This window comes from Emys orbicularis, chromosome 4 (assembly GCF_028017835.1).
Source record: "Emys orbicularis isolate rEmyOrb1 chromosome 4, rEmyOrb1.hap1, whole genome shotgun sequence".
In the NCBI taxonomy this organism is placed as follows: Eukaryota; Metazoa; Chordata; order Testudines; family Emydidae; genus Emys; species Emys orbicularis.
The window spans coordinates 5,077,089-5,097,213 of record NC_088686.1 but is presented as its reverse complement, the minus strand read 5'-3'; the positions used below and the strand labels follow the sequence as shown (position 1 = coordinate 5,097,213).

The 20,125-nt window shown below is 41.5% G+C and overlaps 1 protein-coding gene across 2 annotated transcripts in view; it reads left to right on the top strand.

Annotated features, from left to right (window-relative positions):
• The window catches only part of MDGA2 (MAM domain containing glycosylphosphatidylinositol anchor 2), a 631,329-nt gene that overhangs the window by 477,307 nt on the left and 133,897 nt on the right, over positions 1 to 20,125 (top strand). For both annotated transcript variants that reach the window (XM_065403864.1, XM_065403863.1), the window contains exon 9: positions 7,264 to 7,533. In XM_065403864.1, the coding sequence (XP_065259936.1) occupies positions 7,264 to 7,533 (270 nt within the window). The remainder of the gene's footprint in view (positions 1 to 7,263; positions 7,534 to 20,125) is intronic.

The following is a 20,125-nucleotide window of genomic DNA, read 5'->3' as shown; positions in this document are numbered from 1 at the left end:
CTACACAGGCGAACATTTCATCAGTAACTGGAAAAAAATACCTTTTAAGTGATGCTAGAATGATTCTGCCTTTTCCACTGCCTATCCCTCAGGCAACAGAGTAATTTACAATATGTTTCAATCAGTTATTGGAAACAGCACTTGTTTAAATTTCCCCTGCGTCGCCAGCATTTTAAACACTGTAAAGCAACATCAGTAGCCAAAATCAAATGCTTATCGATCTTCCTCAAATTTTAGGAATATAATATTTTCCATCGCAGATGACATCACCAGTTACTCTGTTATTCTTCATGGAAAAGCAAAACTGGAATTCTAATCACAAAGAATATAGAGAGAACCATACCCAATTTTTGCCCAGTCCCTAGTAAATACTCAGACATCACTGACATGGGCATATTAGAAGCGGATACTGTGATCAGAAGGGAAAAACCTTAGCCTGACAACTGGTGTTGTAGAAAAACCTTGAGATACACAGATCTGATAGAAGGATTTGACTGGGACAGTTTTAAGTGATGGGATGGCCAGATCACTTATATTGTCTTCCACTAGTATTATACATAATGCTCTCCTGGGGTTTTGTGCAGCTTCATCCATTGCTGAATTTGGGAGGTGGGTTTGGTAGGGTCTTGTATCTAGATCATAGAATCATAGAATATCAGGGTCGGAAGGGACCTCAGGAGGTCATCTAGTCCAACCCCCTGCTCAAAGCAGGACCAATCCCCAACTAAATCATCCCAGCCAGGGCTTTGTCAAGCCTGATCTTAAAAACCTCTAAGGAAGGAGATTCCACCACCTCCCTAGGTAACCCATTCCAGTGCTTCACCACCCTCCTAGTGAAAATGTTTTTCCTAATATCCAACCTAAACCTCCCCCACTGCAACTTGAGACCATTACTCCTTGTTCTGTCATCTGGTACCACTGAGAACAGTCTAGATCCACCTTCTTTGGAACCCCCTTTCAGGTAGTTGAAAGCAGCTATCAAATCCCCTCTCATTCTTCTCTTCTGGAGACTAAACAATCCCAGTTCCCTTAGCCTCTCCTCGTAAGTCATGTGCTCCAGCCCCCTAATCATTTTTGTTGCCCTCCGCTGGACTCTTTCCAATTTTTCCACATCCTTCTTTAGTGGGGGGCCCAACACTGGACGCAATACTCCAGATGAGGCCTCACCAGTGACTAGAGGGGAATGATCATGTCCTTCGATCTGCTGGCAAGGCCCCTACTTATACAGTCCAAAATGCCGTTAGCCTTCTTAGCAACAAGGGCACACTGTTGACTCATATCCAGCTTCTCGTCCACTGTAACCCCTAGGTCCTTTTCTGCAGATAGATCTGCTAGCTATTACTATCAGGTATTGCTGTTGGAGGCCCATTTGTCTGGGCTGATATAGGGGGACATTGATGAAAAATAATTTCCCATCCGTTGATTTGTTTTTTCTGAGTCCTCCTATACCAACCCAGACATCCCACCAGGGTTTACTCCGTATTAAGGCTTGGGGATAATTCTCCATTGTAGGGGCATATATTGTTGATATAAGGTTCCTACTAGATGAACCAGCTGAAAAGTGATCTCCAAGAGAAGTGATATCACAGTTCTTATTTCTTCCTGTCTCAGCCTACTGGGAGACAGGAGCAAATACTTTTGCCTGGGCTGGTATAGAAGAACTTGGAGAAACCAAATTAATAGGGAGGAGTCACCACTCATGACCACAAAATCTAAATAAATTCATTGAATGGGATATTATCTCATTAGAAAAACCTACTACAGTCCGGGACTGCCTTGACACAGAACCTACAGTGAAAAGCAGTTACCTGGTTAAAAAAAAACTTGCTGTCATTCTGCTTGCCGTCTAGAGAGCTTTAAAATCTTCCTGGTTATAATCATTATAATGCAATGGTACTTAGACTCACAAACATATTAAACCTTCATATCACTTCTGTTGTAACACTAGAATGTTCGTCTCCCAAGGATAATTGTTTGAGAGAGTGAAGTGTACTTCCTTTGCAATTTCTCCTTAAATGTTTTTCCATAGAGGCTAGAATTCTGAAATGCGGGAACAAATAATGCAAATGAGTCAGACAGGCGTATAAGTCCTATCGCGCAAGGGAATAAGTTTCCTCCTGGCCATTAACACTTCCAGTGGAAATTTTATACTATGCCATTTTATCCTGAAACAGCTGAGGAGTGGTCATATCTTGTCAAAGGTCCTCACCTAGATTCTACTGAAAGCTCTGGCCTGTTGTAATAATTGTTTTTTCCTTCCTGTCTGTGTCCTTTATAAAAGGTTGAATACATATTTAATAGTGGCTGTTGCCATGGAACTAAGCAGACCGAGCCCTCTGACCCCATACAATGGTAACTCTTTAGTGTTGTACAGGGACGGGGTCGTGTTAACACAGTTGACTCTCTGGGCCTATTTATGACTTTGAAATTAATACAACAGGTCTCCATCCTTACTGTGGTGTTCATCGTTGCTTTTTACCTTTTTACCTTTTTTTTTTTTTAATGCAAGCTACAACTGTTATTACCTGCAAAGATAAAATAAATAATGAATGAGTGTTCTGAGCTGGTTATTTCTTCCAATCAATAGGTATAGTTGGGTCATGCTGAGTTTGAGGCTCATTATTTAAAGAGCTTTTGCCTTTTTTAAACAAAGAAACTTTTATTTAAAAAGCAAATATCTCATGAGAGTAAATACCCCATATTTGCCCCAATGTAGGCATTATCTGGAGTGGGGAGTGGGAATTCTTAACTTAAACTTCTGGCATTTTCCATGGCTTTCTTCCATCAGGAGTGAGGGCCTTCTTTCACACAGAAGATATGGTGGGGTTTCACACACCCCCCCCCCCCCCCGCCAAATTTGTGGTTCCTTATGTTTTCCCTGAGAGTTTGGAATCCTCCAGAGCTAAGGCACATCCACAAGGATGTCACTCACCTTTCCCGCACCTCCATCTCGTTGCATCCCATCAACTCATAGTTCCCACAGGAACTTCCCAGATCACACGCTACCTGCCTTGTAGTGGGTTGTGGGGGGGGGGGGCGAAGCTTCAAATAATATGGGGAGGAACCAATGCAAATTACTATTCACACTGTGGACAACAAGGTATTTGGTTGTGGGGAAGAGATGTTGGAATCTAAGATAGCCCCAATCACCCCTTCTTCCCTACCCAAGGTTGCTGGGGGAAGGGAAGTGGATGGAGGATGAGGGCCTTACCTTGTTGACCTGAATACACAGATCACAAAGTTGTTGCAATAACATGACCAGATACTTTTTGTCCACCCCTACTCGGAGAGACGCTCTGACAGCTATACCATCAGAATCTATTGTAAACTCTCTCACTAGTAGAGCTTTGCAGAGAACAGCAATTCCGTTTTGTGGAAGATTTCAGAATTTCAAAACTTAGTTACTTTCTGATTTGGAACAAAAAGCCAAAACATTCAAAATTCTTTGTGAAACAGAATCTGAAAACTGTTGGTTTAGAAACACTGGAATGTTTTGCCACTTAGCAGGCGGAAGAGGAGCCCGATGCGTAAGAGCTCTGGGAGTGCCAGCTGAACTGGGAACCGCAGAGCTTGGGAGCCAGCATTCCCAGAGCATCCACACTCTCGGCTCCTCATCAGCCCACTGGGTAGGTGCCAGTGAGCCGTAAGACTAGAATTCTGGGCTCCCCAGAAACCCACCAGCTGAGCTGCTGAGAAGCCAGGCAAATGAACTGGCAGGAAATCAGGTAGGTTTTGAAACGTGTCTGCATCCTCCAATGACAAACTGAATAGTTGAAGGGTTTCTGGGTCACTCTACTCACTAAACTGAATATGGCCTTGCCTGCAGCTGTATAGCATAGCTACCTGTCTAACGGCTATACGTTTTCTGTACACATAATACACTAATAGGGAGAGGCTGGAAACAAGATCAGTGTAAGGATTTAGGGATTTTGCTGTTTTTACAAGCTTTACGTTCTTTGGAACACTTAATGGGGCCCCCTCCTCAGCTGGTTTCAGTCTGTACAGCTCCGTGGAAGTCACTGCACCAGCTGAGGATCTAGCCCAATTCATCTCTAGTCCAGGGGTTCTCAAACTTCATTACTCTGCAACCCCCTTCTGACAACAAACATTACTACAGGATCCCAGGACTGCTGCTCGAGTCTATTGATGAAGATCTAAACCTAGCTGCCAGAGGTATAGAGGCCCCAGAGGTGGTAGAACTGGAGGGCCACAAAAGATGGAAAGGGACAGGGCATGCACAGGCTGGGGAAGGATGGGGGCTTGGGATCATGGATGTGCAGATCCATCTATGCTCTGTCTGTTCATCCAAGCACCTATGCAGAGGTGACTGTCCCAGAGTTAACTTCTGCGACCTCAACATACTATGAACAAAATTCTTCTGCTTTGCACGACTGTTTCTGCCCATGTATTTTCCTTCACACCAGTGATGTTTTTCCCTCCCTATGACTTTCAAGATGCTTACAATCATTTTAGAAAGGTCCATCTTGCTGACTGTTACACAGGCATGAAGTACAACAGCTGAATACCATCGCCTGTAACAAATGTTGTCTAAAGCTGGTCTGCTGCAAGGTTTAGTTTCATTTTGAGTATGCTGGTTATGTGTCGTCTTTAAGCTGCAGGCAGTTAGCAACACCCTGCCACTGGAGGTGCAGTTCCGATGTGGGTGTGTAGTGGTTTCCATTTTCAGTTTACATCAGACCTGGGTTAAATGCCAACAGTTTGAAGGTTATTGGGCTCTCTGCGAAATAAGCTAAAATCAGTGAAGAATCTAGGAACAATATGATTTTGATCAGATGCTGCCAATAGATAGTAACATTTTAAACAACAAAACACACTCAGTAAAGCTTCCTCTCAAGTAGCAATTTTATGTCTACATGATTTTTTTCAGTGGGAAATGCAGGTTCAGCAAAATTGAAAAATTCCACGGGAAAAAACTAAATGAAATATTTGTTTTGGGTCAATTTGAATTGAAACATTTATAGGCATCAACTCAAACTGAAGCAGTTTATTGTCAAACTAACATCTGCCTAAGCTGCCACATTGCCTGATGGGAGTTGTAGTTTAGATGTCTCATATCCTCATTCTTATTTTCATCAGAGCAAAAGCAAAGGTTGAAAAATCAAAAATTCCCACCAGACCTCAGTTCCAAATTTCACTCAGCGCTATTCCACAGTAAACTTGAAGCATTATCACAGCAAGACTTTTGCTTATTAACATTGAACAATTTGAAATGTGCCATATAGTGCAGCTAAATCCTACCTGATGAAAATTTCAGTCCTAGGGTTGCTGCATTGCAGGGCCTTTAATGGGTGGAGCCACAGCCAGTTTCTACTGCAAATTCCTTGACGGAAGGCTGCTTTACAGTCCATTAAATGGCTCACTTGGAGAGGTTTGGTTTATTTTTAGAGGTTTTACATTTTACTTCATCCTTTAAAGACAGGAAATTTAACATGGGATGAAATCTGCCTTAGGACTTTTGGAAAGCGCAAAAAAAAAAAAAGAGAGAGAGAGAGAGAGAGGGTCAGAGAGAGAGAGAGTTTAATCAGCCTCCCGAGAAATAGGAGTGATCTGTAACTTTCTGTGCTCCAGAGACTGTACACTCTTTTATCACACCATTCAAAGCCTCTTGTACTACACGGTTTCAAACACAACCGCAGAGGTCTTCACTTCTCAACAGGCAGTTCCTTGAATGAAAGTTCTACCCCATTAATACCCGTCACATGGAAGGAAAGCGTCATACGAGAGAGCAGTTTCTCTGTAGGGAGTTTTGACGGGTTTGGAATGAGTAAGCTAGGTTTCATGCAATATGTAATAACTGTACCTAGGGTTGGCTCTGAAAGTAAGACCTATTAGACAGTCCTTTTAATAGCGATATGTAGATTTCTCATGTGTTTCTGGAGTAGGAGCCTTTTCAGGGTTTCTTCTCTTTATTGGTCTGAAAGGAGCATAACAATGACACATAGCTTTTAAGAGTTTTCTCTAAAGCTGTGCTTATCCACCACCAAATGTCTTCCCCTTTCATACTCCGATTTCTCTGATCTAGAGAGCCACTCAGAAAGTTCTGGCTAGACCAGGACAGAAACCAGATTTTCTTTTCCTGGGACATTCTACAATTTCAATTTTTTTTTCATTCCAAGATGGAATGAAAACCATAAGATTTAAAATTTTTGTGCAAAAAAAAAAAAAAAAACTATAAAAAGAAATATGTTTGTTTTGATTTGGACCATTGTAAAATGTTTTAATGTTTTATATAAAAACAATTCATTTGATTTCTAAAAGTCATTTTGAAACAAAACATCAAAACATTCCATTCTGATAATGTCAGAATGGGATGTATTCAAATAAAATTTTGTCAGAATCAACCCATTTTTTTCCAGAAAGTATTGATTTTGAAAAAAAATACTTCTGGCTTACAATTAGAAAGCCAGCGAAAGGCAAGTACAAATTTAAGGCATATCAATGTTTACATATTTTTTATTCCATTAGAGTCAAAAGTCTGACAAAGTGCTAAATTGCAAATCTAAATAGCTTTAAATAGTATTTCAGATCAGGGCATGGGAAAATTACCAGGCATCTGCTAACTGGAGGAGTAAACCAACTAAACAGGTAGATGGAAAAGACAAGGACAGGACTGCCCACTTGGTTTCCTGGAGGCAACACCCTGGTGAGAACCTTACCAAATTATCTCATGTCCCCTTCAGCCACTGCAAAGGAAGAGGGTGCTGAGTTTTGTACCAGGGTATCATCCCTATTCTGTTCTGTTCAGGTTCTTATACCATGCTTCTCACTGTAGTCCTGGCACCCTGCAAGGAGGCTCACCCTCTGGGAATACAAAAATCAAGGTAGTAGGTTTTTCAGACAATCTGAACTCCATCCATGTCCAACTTTTTGTCTCTTCTCTGAGTTCATGGTCCAATAACTGGTGTAGGTCTCCATCACTCTGGAGGGCCCCTTTCCTCCATTGCAATCCACCCTTGGTATGTCACGTGAAACAATAATTCCTGTTGTGTCTCCTCCTCTCCTTTAAAGAACACTGTAGCTGTCTGCAAAATTAAGTTTTATCTCCGCTAATGGACATCGACTATAAAACATTGCAATGCAGTACTCTGGATGTTACTTTTTTTAACGAATGTTCCCATTGATGGTCTCATGGACACGCGGTAGATTTGCCGTATTGTAACCCTTTGGGGGATGTGTTATTGTTATTTGTCATACGTATGTTGTTTTCATAGCTTACCTTCTCTAATAATCTGTCTCCTATAGATCCTCCTGCGGTGGAACCAGCATTTCTGGAGATTCGACAGGGCCAGGGTCGAAGCATCACTATGAGTTGCCGGGTGCTGAGAGCGTATCCAACTCGGGTTCTGACGTACGAGTGGAGACTGGGCAACAAGTTGCTGCGGACTGGTCAGTTTGATGCTCACGATTCTACGGAGTACATAGTGAGCAGCCTTTCCAGGGACAGTTATGGGATTTACAATTGTAACATCATCAATGAAGCTGGGGCAGGCCGATGCAGCTTCCTCGTTACAGGTAAGCTTTCCAATGAGTTTTCCTGCAGAATGGTGTTTTCTACCAGAGAGAATGAGAACAAAAGCATTTTGAGTATCCATGTATGTCCTACGGTAATACCACTGCTGCTCCAGTGGGTTTATTTTTAACATAAGATTTGCATCTCTGGTAACACACATTAGGCGACTTAATGCCTAATGCTTGAATTAAAGCAAGGTTGGTAATGAAGTAGGTTATTAAGCATGTTTAATTGGTGCAAGGACAAAAATTGCTGCCACTGGTCTTAAGATAGAAATCAAATATCCTTCATTATAAATATATGGCGATATACCTATTTCATAGAACTGGAAGGCATCAAGTCGAGCCCCCTGCCTTCACTAGCAGGGCCAAGTACTGATTTTTGTCCCAGCTCCCTAAGTGGCCTCCTCAAGGATTGAGCTCACAACCCTGGGTTTAGCAGGCTAATACTCAAACCACTGAGCTATCCCCTCCCTCTGCAGATGTTTGTGGTCAAGATTGTGACATAAGGCATTGATGGGAGAGCAAACAGATGACAAAAGTTACAATCAACCCTGACTTTCTCATTGGCTTAAGATAGGTTAAAAGACCAAAACTCACGATTCAAGAAACTCTTGTACAGTGAGGGTTTGAAATCTGGATCTCTCATTAAAAGACATACATAGAGAGTTTATGATTCAGCGATGCAGTACCACAAAGTCAGGTGTGATTTACGGTCTCAGCTTTAGTCTAGCCGTATCACATAATTAATGTACTAAACTTAAATTTGAGTTTATAACATGTCTTTAATATTCAGCCTCAGCCATAGGATGGGGCTGTAAAGCATTTATCAGAAATACAAGTCTTGGTTCTTTTTCTGTTGGGAATGCGTTGCCATTGAAAGTATTCTTCCTCTTCGAGGGCCTGCTCCCCATGTGGCCTCATGGCCTAGTTTCTGTTGGCGGTTAGCGCTATGCCTGGCAGTAAGTACTTACAGGGTTGTGCTCATAACGAAGTGATCGTTGCATATTGTGGTTAAACCTGCCTCGCAAATCTTAAAAATAAAGACGTGATGAGATTTATCTCAGAATTCAGCCCCCTTAGTCACCAGATGTGGAATATGGTGGTAGAAGAAATCCAGACCAAGAAGACTGCAAAGCGTTTAAAGAAATTTTGTTTTGTTTTTTTTCTTAACAAGTGCTGCCTGGCATCTTTTTCTTGGTGTTGGCACCATGGATCTCAACATGGCATGTAAACGTGACGAGGTGACTACTTCAATGAATGATGTCTGTGGTCCTTGTAAAATTTAATCCAGCTTTAGGTTAGCCTGTCTATTTTGATCCTAAATGAAGGCAGTTATTACCAGCGACCCTATATTTTTGCAATGACTTTGGTTCCCAAGCATTGGTGTTTAATCCACAGGGTGGCTTGGAAGGAAACGCGAGAAAAAGTCCATTTCCTCGAATGAGTCAATGAAATCCAATTTATTGTTCATCACTCTTTGGACCCAGGACTGTGGAAAGCTATTCTAAGGCAATTATTTTGCTGAGATTGGGGTAATCTGTGTAGCCTCAGTGTGATTTATTACTGTGACAAAACAAGGAACTAACTGAAATTAGTAATGAAATAGTTTTATGATGTACTCAGTACCCATCCCACCGTGTGCCACATCACTTTTTATCTGTACCATTATATGTGTTTAGCTCTTATAGTGTTACTAAAAACAGGAAAATAACCTCTTCTGACGTGACCTCTATGCTTTTCTCAGTCTTTCAGGTTAAAGCCTGCATGTTCATGGTTGGTAAATATGCCTTTTAGAGGTGTGCGGTCAAAACCCTACTCTCACGTTAAGAGACAAATTGCAGCCAAGGGGACATATTCTGCTTCTAGATCTCAACAAGGCACATGAAGGCTTGGAGAGAAAGAAAGTGGGGAGAGGGTTGAAGAAATGACTGAACCCAGTAGAATTTTTTACAGAGCGTGAATACAGAGAAATTAGCTCACATCTTACAATGAAACCCCATTGTTTTTTAAACCACTGCAGGAATCTGACAGCAGCAGGGTGCTTTTCTCTCAGTCAGCTTGAACAATGATAAATCAGACTGGTCTATTTCTATTCAATTTTATTTTTAAATTCTCATGCGGTAACACAATGCCGCAATGTTTGAGTTGCAAAGACTGCAGAGGAAAGTGCATGCACTTAGGGAAAAAGCGTACGGAATTAAAAACGTATGTGGAAATATTCATATCGGTCTTAGAATTTGTAAAATTCAATTTTACTAAACATATTTTTGAGCCAAATTTGAGAAAAACAAACAAAAAACAAATGATATGGAAAACAAAAAAATAATTACTCCAGTTTCACCAGTCTGAGTCAAATATGACCTCAGTGTCCTTAGAAAAATCACAAATCATGTGCAAAATGAAGATAAATTTTAACATTCACAAATGAAAATATTCTATATTTATCTCAAAGTCTGACATCACACATTGTAAGTGAAGATCAATGGAAAGCAATTTTCAGGCATTATGTGGTGCAATTAAGATTCAGCAGAGACTGAAAGAAAATTGACAAAAAGCTTGAATGCAGAAAAATGACATGAATATTGCTGACTGTATATGAGCCGTCATGCATGTGGAAGAACTGTTTGAATGCTCAGTTATGAAGTGTAATCAGCAGATGAGAATTAGTGTATGTGGCATTGTGGAACATGTGTGGGATGAGGTAAATGGCAGACTTCTTGATGTAAGGCCATATTCAGAAGACTTTGTTCAACTCTCATTAAATTCAGTAGGAGATATTTTTTCTGTGTGTGCAAGATCTCCGGAACTGTGTCCTAAGGCTCAGTTCCTGACTACAGTGTCTGGCCTGGATAGCCAGGCTGAGCATTAGACAGATGCACTGGAGGTGTCACGACAAGGACACCTTCCCTTCCACTGTCCTAAGGCTGCTGAGATGCTCCAGAACCCAGTGGCAGGAGAAGATTCCAGTCCCAGAAGGGACCATTGTGATGATCAGGTGTAGCATAGGCCAGAGAACTGCCCCCCCAAAAAAATTCCTAGAGCAGATCTTTGCAAGAAACATCTAGTCGTGATTTAAAAATTGCCAGTAATACAGAATCCACCACAGCCATCTTTAAATTATGTCAATGGTTAATTACGCTCATTGTTACAAATGTACACCTTATTTGCATTCTGAATTTGCTAGCTTCAACTTCCAGTCACTAGATTGTGTTACACCTTTAATTGCTAGATTGAAGAGCCCATTGTCAAATATTTGTTCCTCATGTAGGGACTGTGATCAAACCACCCCTTAACTTCCTTTTTGTTAAGCTAAATAGATTGAGCTCCTTGAGTCTATCACTATCAGGCAGGTTTTCTAATCCTTTAGTCATTCTCATGGCTCTTCTCCGAACCCTCTCCAATTTATCAGCATCCTTCCTGAAACTGCTAACATGAGAAGTGGGCACAGTATTCCAGCAGCAGTAACACCAGTGCCAAGTACAGAGATAATAGAAACTTCTTATACCTACTCAAGATTTCCCTGTTTATACAGCCAAGGATCGCATTAGCCCTTTGGGCTACATTGTTCCACTGGGAGCTCATGTTCAGTTAATTATCCACCTTGACCCACAAATTGTTTTCAGAGTCATTCTTCCCAGGATAGAGTCCCCCATCCAGTAAGTACGGGCTTCATTCTTTGTTCCAAGATGTTTACATTTGCCCATATTAAAACATATATTGTTTGCTTGTGCCCAGCTTACCAAGAAATCCAAATTGCTTTGTAGCAGTGATGTTCTCTTCATTATTTATCACTCCCCCAATTTTTGTGTCATCTACAAACTTTATCAGTGATGATTTTATATTCTGATCCAAGTCATTGATAAAAATGTTCAAGATTCACAAGGCCTTACACACCTCACCCTTCCCCATGGGGCAGAAATGGGGGGGGATCCGTAGAGTAGCCCTACCTATGGCTTAAGCTCTCCCACCCCTTCATTTCCACACAGGTGGTGGATGGGAAGTGGGACTCCATGCTGCACAGATTGCACACCACCTGCATGCCTCCCCACATTCGGTGCGCAGTGTATGAATTCCACCTCAAAGAGACCTCCCATAGGCAGACAAGGGGAGCTGAGATTCATTAGTCAGTCAAATAGTTCCATGATGGCAAATGGACTGTTGTTATAACTATACATTTGTAGGACTAGCACTGAAATACGGAGTATTAGCACTACAGGTTCTGCTTCCTACGCTCAAGGTTACCTGACACTTCACATTATAAGACCCTGTTTTAGTTGCTTATAGCTTTGCCAAACTTGAACCATTTGGACTGAAATTTTCCTTGTTGGGTGTCTGCCTCAGGCTGAATTATTTGGGAAAATTTCAGCAAGAACAGTTGTTGTCATTTGCAATCATAAAGTTAGGGAAAATTATGTCAGTTTTTTACATTACAAAATAAATTATTTTGTTGAGCAACTCTAGCAACTCCATGCATTGTAGCAGGCATTTGAAACTGAGCCACAGGGTCGCCCTGGTGTCAGGGATGTACCGTTTGCTATCCCTATGAAAATCCATCCACATTTGTCCATCTTATGAGTCTGTGAAAATTTGAGTTGCACATGCTCAGTACAGACCTGTTTTAGTTGGCAGCTAAATTCCCCAAAGATTCTGTCAGTATTGAGCATGCTCTGGTGCCCAGCAGGAATGTTCCTGCAATTTCTCCTCCTGACAGTCAGGGGCCGCTTTGTGCAAGGCATATGAACTGAGAACAGGAAGACTCTCTCTCCTGTGCTATCAATGCTCCCGCTCTGGCAACTAGGTAGCATAGAGGAGGAGGAGGATGCTTCCTGACTGCAATGCAGATGGGTGCGGAGCCCTGGGGGGTGACACCATCGATGCTGTGCATTGAATGAAGTAGGGGTCCTGTGGAAAAAATAGCATGGGGTCATGCACTTAAAGGCTGTATCATGATGCATGTGCACAAGGCGGGCTGAATTAAGGTTGCACAGGCAACCTTAATTCTGGCAGTTCCTTACTTTTGTGTGCTTGACTTTCAACCTTAACGTTCATTTAATTAATGTAGGGTTTTGTATGTAGGGTATTATCAAATGAGCATAAAGGAGATAATATTCTGCAATAATCCCATTCACACATTATTTCCTTGGAATGTTGATAGAAATGCCTGGATCCGTGGATAGTTGCCTTTAAAAATAAATATGAGAGCTAGTTGAATTTTTTTTATAAAAATGGATTTTATGGAAAATTATTATGCTGCCATCCTTCCATTCTTTACTGATTGCATCTCTCATATCAGCCGTTCCATGATTTTGCCCAGGATTAATTCCAAACAAATTGGTCTACAGTTACATGGATCATTCCATTCACCTTTTTTAAAATATTGGCAAAACATTACTTTTTTGCCAGTCCTCTGGAACTTCCCCAGTGTTCCAAGATGTATTAAAAATTGACCTCTGTGGTTCAGAGTGCTTCTTGGTCAAGTCTTTAAAAATACTGGGCTTTGGAAGTTTAAAAATATGATCTCAGAGTCAAACTGAGTTCTTTTCTTCTTGGGGCTGTTCGGTAACCTACTAGTCCCTGTGTGTGTTATAAGTTCCCCTCCGTGCATCGGCTCAGAGAATATCAGTTGTTTGAGCCCCCCAGCTACAGAGTTTGGGCTCTTTAGTTCAAGCTGCTGCAGCTCATGCTTTTAGCTTTGGAAGTGCCTTGTTCAGTCTCTGATGTGTCAGCAAAGAGGCAGCCATTTGCCCAACTGATAACGGTTTTGCAGGCCTACTTTGGCCCTTAGAAATAGCTGTACGAACTTATAATCTTCAAAATATGCCCTCAGCGATACCTGTTCAACCCTATTCCTTCAATGGACATGTGTAGATGCAACTGACTGGGACATAATATACAAGTCTGTCAATGCTGCACAAAAAGGAGTAGAATCAGACTCAGTTCCTCTTAGCTGTATTGGTTCTGCAGGGAGAGCCGGAGTTAACAGCAGCAAAAACTTACTGTCGTTTCTAAATTAAAGAAACATGACTAAATACACACAGGGAGCCGAGCTGTTGGGTAACTAGGGAGCATTTTTTTAATCTAGTTACTTTTCAAAGTCGGATTCCTCTTTAAGCAATCAGTATCAGGGCTGGCTCTGGCTTTCTGGCAGCCCCAAGCACAAAAAAAAAAACCGGGGCGGCCAGAACAGCAAAGCAAAAAAAAAAAAAAACCTGCGGCGTGGCCGGAGCCAGGGTGCAGGGGGACTCCCTGTCCTGCAGATGTGCCCCGGCTAGCGGGGGGGGGGGGGGGGGGGAGGAGGAAGCAGGGGAGAGAGAGAAGGGGGGCGGCCAGGGCTTCAGCAGGGCGCTGCTACGCAGCCCCTCCCGCCGTGCCCCCTGCCGGGAGGGCTCCATGCCGCTCCGGTTGGCTGGGAGGGAAGGACACGGGCTGCCCTGCCGGGTTTGCTGCAGGGCGCTCCCGTCCTCCACCCCGCTGCCCCCTACAGGGCGGCCGGAGCGGAACAACAACAACAACAACAAAGCGGCCGTGGAGGAATGCCGCCTCCTACAAGTTGCCGCCCCAAGCACCAGCTTGCTTGGCTGGTGCCCGGAGCCAGCCCTGATCAGTATATCCCTTCCATTCTGCATGGGAATTTCAAGTCCGTTTCATGACTTTCTTCCTTTGTTCTAAGAAAGCAGGTCATTAAGGGGTCTGGACTCATCACATTTTACGCTTGTGCTTATATATCTGTACGGCACTCTGCACCTGCACTGTGCAGTATAAACTTGAAATGGCATCAGAGTTATTGCGCTGTATTTGATAAAACCCACTATACACTTCACTCCTGTGACATCATCTTAAAATATTTTGTATGCGTTTGGAGTTGTATGTTTCTAATGGAGTTATTAGCTGAGTTAAACCTATTCTATCTCTTTAATTTTTCTAGCTCGTGTTATCTCAGATTGTGTGATACATTTTAGAGTAGGGTCTTGCCAGGGAAACATGAAATATATATTGTTTGCAGCAAAACCAGAACATTCACTTCCCAGGTCGCAACAAGGAAAATCGCAGATTTTAGAAAGCTTATTTGACAGCATCAGGATTTGTTTCAGGATTTAGGAGTGTGCTTGGGCAAATGATCCCAAACCGATATCAGAGAGCATTTATCTTCCTAGGGTGGCATGGAGCATTCTGCCAGCGGGATCGTCAGGAACCCAGCTCACATTCGATGCAAGTAACTCAGCTAAATGCTACTTGAATTAGACGTTGACTGCATGGAATGTGTAATGGTAGCTCTAGTTTCTAATGTTGCAGAGAAAACTCTTGTGAAGACTATCAAAGAGAGTGGGGCTAAGAGAAGTAAGAAGGGAAAGAATGGATGAAGAATGGAGAGGGGCCTGGTAAAAGAGGAAAGAAGTAAAACCAGGGAAGAGGCAGGAGTGGAGGAGGATAAAATGATGCTAATTCAGGCATAACAGAATGAAAGGCCCAACAGGGGAAAGGTGAATTACTTGACCTAAAGAACACTGAAATTGACATTAACCTTTGCTCTTAAAACACTGGCCTTTTATTTTTGCCATTGGTGAGATGCCATTTCACTGTGATAGACTACAGCAGCTCAACTGGGTAGATAGCCAGATCTGTCGGAGTCTCACTTTGCTATAGGCCTTTTGGCTGCTCGGGAGAGAAGAAATGGTGACTTGAATGTTGCAGGAGCATGGAGAACCAGCCTGTTATATTTATCATAAGAACATAAGAACGGCCATATTGGGTCAGACCAAAGGTCCATCAAGCCAAGTATCCTGTCCTCTGACAGTGGCCAATGGCAGGTGCCCCAAAGGGAATGAACAGACAGGTTATCATCAAGTGATCCATCCCCTGTCACCCAATCCCAGCTTCTGGCAAGCAGAGGCTAGGGACGCCATTGATGGACCTATCTTCCATGAATCTATCATTTGCAATAGTTTTACTTTATAGACATCATTTTCCATTTTTTGGCTAATTTTTTGTGTGCAAAGTGTTTAGGGCCAGATAATGATATGCTTACATTGAGTAGTCCCTGGGACAGCTCTAGGAAGAATTATTATTCAATCTGAGCAAGGGTATTTGAATCTGTCCCTTAATAATTAAAACATGTCTGGTTCCTGTTAATTCATCCCAGTCCTCCTTAGTGGTTCCCTTCGGGTATTGAGGTCACATTTCTGGCAATCTGTGTCTGTTGAATGTGGTCACAGTTAAGATCTCTCATTAGCAAACCGAAAGTAGGAAAGGCAGAATAAGGCACAGACTCTTCCTGTTTGCAGTGCTTTTGATTGACTGATAGACATTTCTAGAGACCAGTAGCTCTGAAGTGACAAAAGATAAACTGATGAGCTGAAATCAGTGTGGAAAAACTTACCAGATTTTTTTTTTACCTCATTAGTGTATAAAGAGCTAATTAAAGGGACTACTTAGATGTAGCCCATTAGCTCAGTACTTCAGAAACATAAAACATTCTCTGTTTGCCTGATCCCGGTTTGAAAGGACACGTCAACTTGAAATCTGTTGAGTCTCAAAAATAGAGCGAAAAGTAGTTTCAGGTACTACATCCTCCCCCAATTCCCCCAGCTAATTTTAATGGATTGACAGTTACATTTTCCTATTTCAAAAACATGGTTTTCTCTTTCCTGCTGATGCGTTGGAAGGTGCTTGTAAAGATATGGGGAAACTGACTAAATATCTGATTTACATGGGGGAAACAATGAAAATGTCTAAACACAAAGTGCAATTAAAAAAAACTAATTTTTCCCCTCTAATCTCTTTCCATTTGAAACATCTTAAATGTTACTTATAATAACAGTAGTTAAAAAAAAAATCAGGCGGAAGTGTGGTTTTTAAACTGATGGTGTCTCTGTAATCTGAAGGAGATTAAGACACCATCATAGGTATGTTACATTTTGGCATGAACAGCAACTTTAATAATCAATGATCCTTTAGCATGCCAGTGTGTGAAAGGTAGGTTCTTTGGATGAACTGCAGGCATTCCTGAAGATATTAGTACTGTTCTTGGTGCTCTGGGCTTCAATTTCTCTTACATAAATGTCCCATAGTTAGTGACCCTTCACTGAATCTTCTGATGTGTTTTAAGAAATGTAACAGTTTTTCTCCCAAACTTGTAATTGTCAGTTTTCCTAGGGTGTAATTCAGTTCCACTGAAGTCAGTGGCAAAACTCATTATTCCAGCAGCTCCAAGGTTTGACCCAGTCTGTTGGCTCTGGTGTTTTATCTGTCATAGTTCGGCATATGTTAATTGCTAGGATTTTGGTTTCACGTCAGTAGTTTCTAACATTTGTCGTGAGGATCTGTTCTGTTCTGTGTAGGTTCTTATACCATAATCATGCCTATACTATCTGAGTGCCTTCCAATAATGCATTAAGCGAAGTGAGTAACATCTGTTAGCTGGGTGCCATTAACATTAATCTAAAGATTCTTTCTTTGGCATTTCTGTTTCTGTTTGTTTTTTCTCATTTTATCGTGAAGCCCAAATTGTCTCTGCAAATGGTAGCCTCAAGGGCCATTATTACAATTCATTGTGAAGATTCTGCAAAGTAGGTCTCTGTTGCAGGGATCCTGTGCCAATCTTCTGATGCTTTGTGCTGTGTTCTGAGTGAATTCAATCAGGGTTTTTTAGCTTTCCCTCTTCCCGGAGGTATTTGTTAGCTGTTTTATCATCTTGGTGCAGCTTAACTCACATTTAATGTCAGAACAATCCAAATGTTTCATCACAGTGAAGACATGAAAAGACAAATGACTTTAAAGAACTTCTGCAAATGTATATCCCACAGATCACTCAGGATTCACTTTTAAAATAGACTGTTCACATTTTAAGATGTATGAAATGAATCTAAAAAAGTTCCTGTGCTCTAATGTGAATCTGTGGTGTTTTGGTCTTCTAATGATCTCGTTTTTGCTTCCAAGAAAATCTATCATCTGTCTCATCCTGTCTGAATCTTAGTCAAATGACTTGTTTTCTTAATTAGTGTCTGGCAGACTATTTTTAAATCTGTATTAACTCATTTTGTAACAGTTATTCACAAAAGTCTAAATACTCATAGAACCTGTAGCTAGCCCATCATTCAGGTATTTTTCTTAAAATAAAGTGGTCCTTTAACTCTCATCTGGTGTCTAGGTTGCTCATAATCTCACAACTGCATTGTTACGGGTCACTTCTGATCGACTACTTGCACTGGATCTTGGTGAAGTAACCCACTTACTGCTTTCAGATATTATTTCATCTACCTTACGATTAGCTGTGACATTTCCTTGAACTGTTAAGATACTGCTTGTAGTTTGGCCCCAGGTTCATTCACTGACTGCATTCTTATCTATCAAGACATACTCAGATAGTTTGCTTTAATGGACAATTTTCTCACAGTTCTCCTTTTGAAATCTGCCATACTGCAGGGTTGAGTCCAAAGTCCGATTCCTTTTGCTCTTTATCTTCTTCTCTTCAATCGTATTACTGAGAGCCTTCGATTGAATTTTCATCTCCTTGCTGCCGATTTACAGATTTACAGCTCGAGCAAAGATGGTATCTCATTGACTTCTGTTTTTGAAATTTGGTTTTAAGCCATACAGAAGTGGAGGAGGAGGAGTTTTCCTTTTTACATCTCAGTGCCGGTAAGACCAGGCGTCTGATTTTCAAAGGTGCTGATCACACTGCTCTACAGCCAAAATGCTTCTGAAACTTTACTAATTCTGGGTCACTGAGAACGAATATGCAGTCCATATGAAGGAAACCTATGACAACATGAAACAACTTTTGAGGTGCATAAACTATGACCAAGATCAGTGGCAGCTTTGTGGCGATTTGAAGGTTGTTGCTCTCTTGCTTGGTCTGCAGACTGGATACACAAAGTACTGCTGTTTTCTTTGCGAATGGGATAGTCGTGCAAGAGATTCCCACTACATCAAGAAAGATTGGCCACTCCGACAGTCATTGGAGCCTGGGAGGAAAAGTGTTCAGCATCCACCACTTGTTGAATCAAGGAAGATTTTGTTACCACCCTTACACATCAAGCTGGGTCTGATGAAGAACTTTGTCAAGGCCATTGACAAAACACAAGCAGCTTTCAAGTACCTCTGTGGAAAATTTCCAAGGTTAAGTGAAGCTAAGATAAAGGAAGGTGTCTATGCTGGTCCTCAGATTCGTGAACTTCTTCGAGATGATGCATTTGACCATGCACTGCGTGGCAAGGAAAAGACGGCATGGAAAGCCTTCCAGTTAGTGGCAATAAATTTTCTCGGAAACAACAAGGCAGACAACTACAGGTTGTTGGTGGAAAACCTCCTCAAGGCATACAAAAGCCTTGGTTGCAACATGTCACTAAAGATCCATTTTTTGCACTCTCATCTAGATTTTTTCCACCGAACTGCGGCGCAGTGAGCGATGAGCACGGCGAGCGATTTCACCAGGACATTACAACAATGGAGAAACGCTATCAGGGCAAATGGAGCCCATCAATGCTTGCAGACTATTGCTGGACAGTGACAAGAGATGCTCCATTTAATGAATACAAGAGACAAGCCAAGAAGCGCCGAGTAGACACTGAATAGGACTAAACTATGTACAGAATAGTTTTTTGCCTTTTGTTTCATAATAAATTTTATTTATATAACCCTTTTGCTGATTTTTAAAGTGTTACATAAACAGGACAGGTGAAATATTATCATGTAAAGCAACCATAAACACATGAAAAGACCTAGGTTTACAATTTATGATTAAAACTCTACTAGCTACACAATATACATAGACATAAAATGTAAAAACTTAAATATCTTAGAAACAGTAGCCAATCAGTTGTTTTAATTTTCATATTTGAATTCAGCACATCAAAATACATAATAAATAGCACATTTTATCTCTGAAGCAGACGACTTCTCAAAAATTGTAGACCAGTGTCACGTGGAGAGCCTGCTGACTGAAGTGGGACTTGTGAACACTCAGCATTTCTGAAAAATCAGGCCACCAATATATGACTGGAACATCAGCTGCTTCTCTGACTGGATGTCTACATCTCCTGAATGGCAGCCCACTGAAAGCTTTATTTTTAATTCAACTTGGAGATGGATTTGGGCTATTTTACATACTCTCACAAAAAGGACTAGTTAAATGGCTGATTAGAGTCAGATTTATATACTTTACGTAGGGTATCATTGCTTAACTGTGTGAGGGTTTAGACTGAGATCCCACTGAAATTGTTGCTTTAGGTTTTCCTACACTTTGTGTATGTCAGTTCCCAACCAAATAAGCTATGATTAATAAGTATAGTAATGGCACAAGTGCCTGTCCTGCCACTTCCTGTGCAGTGGAGGAGACCCCCAGCTATGGTAGACTTTGTCATCTTATTTGTAGTAGATAGCTCACCCCATAAATGCTGTAGAATTCTACGCCATGAGGGCTTCTTCTGCACTGCTGTGGAGAAGGGAATTGTCCTCGATGCTCCTGAGGGGGATCAATATCACTAACAAGAGGTGTGAATTAATTTTGTTACTAAACAATCTAGAGCTCTCTTATGCCAATATACATGCCACTCCCCCTTTGTTTCTCTTATTTCTTAAATTCGTTATCACA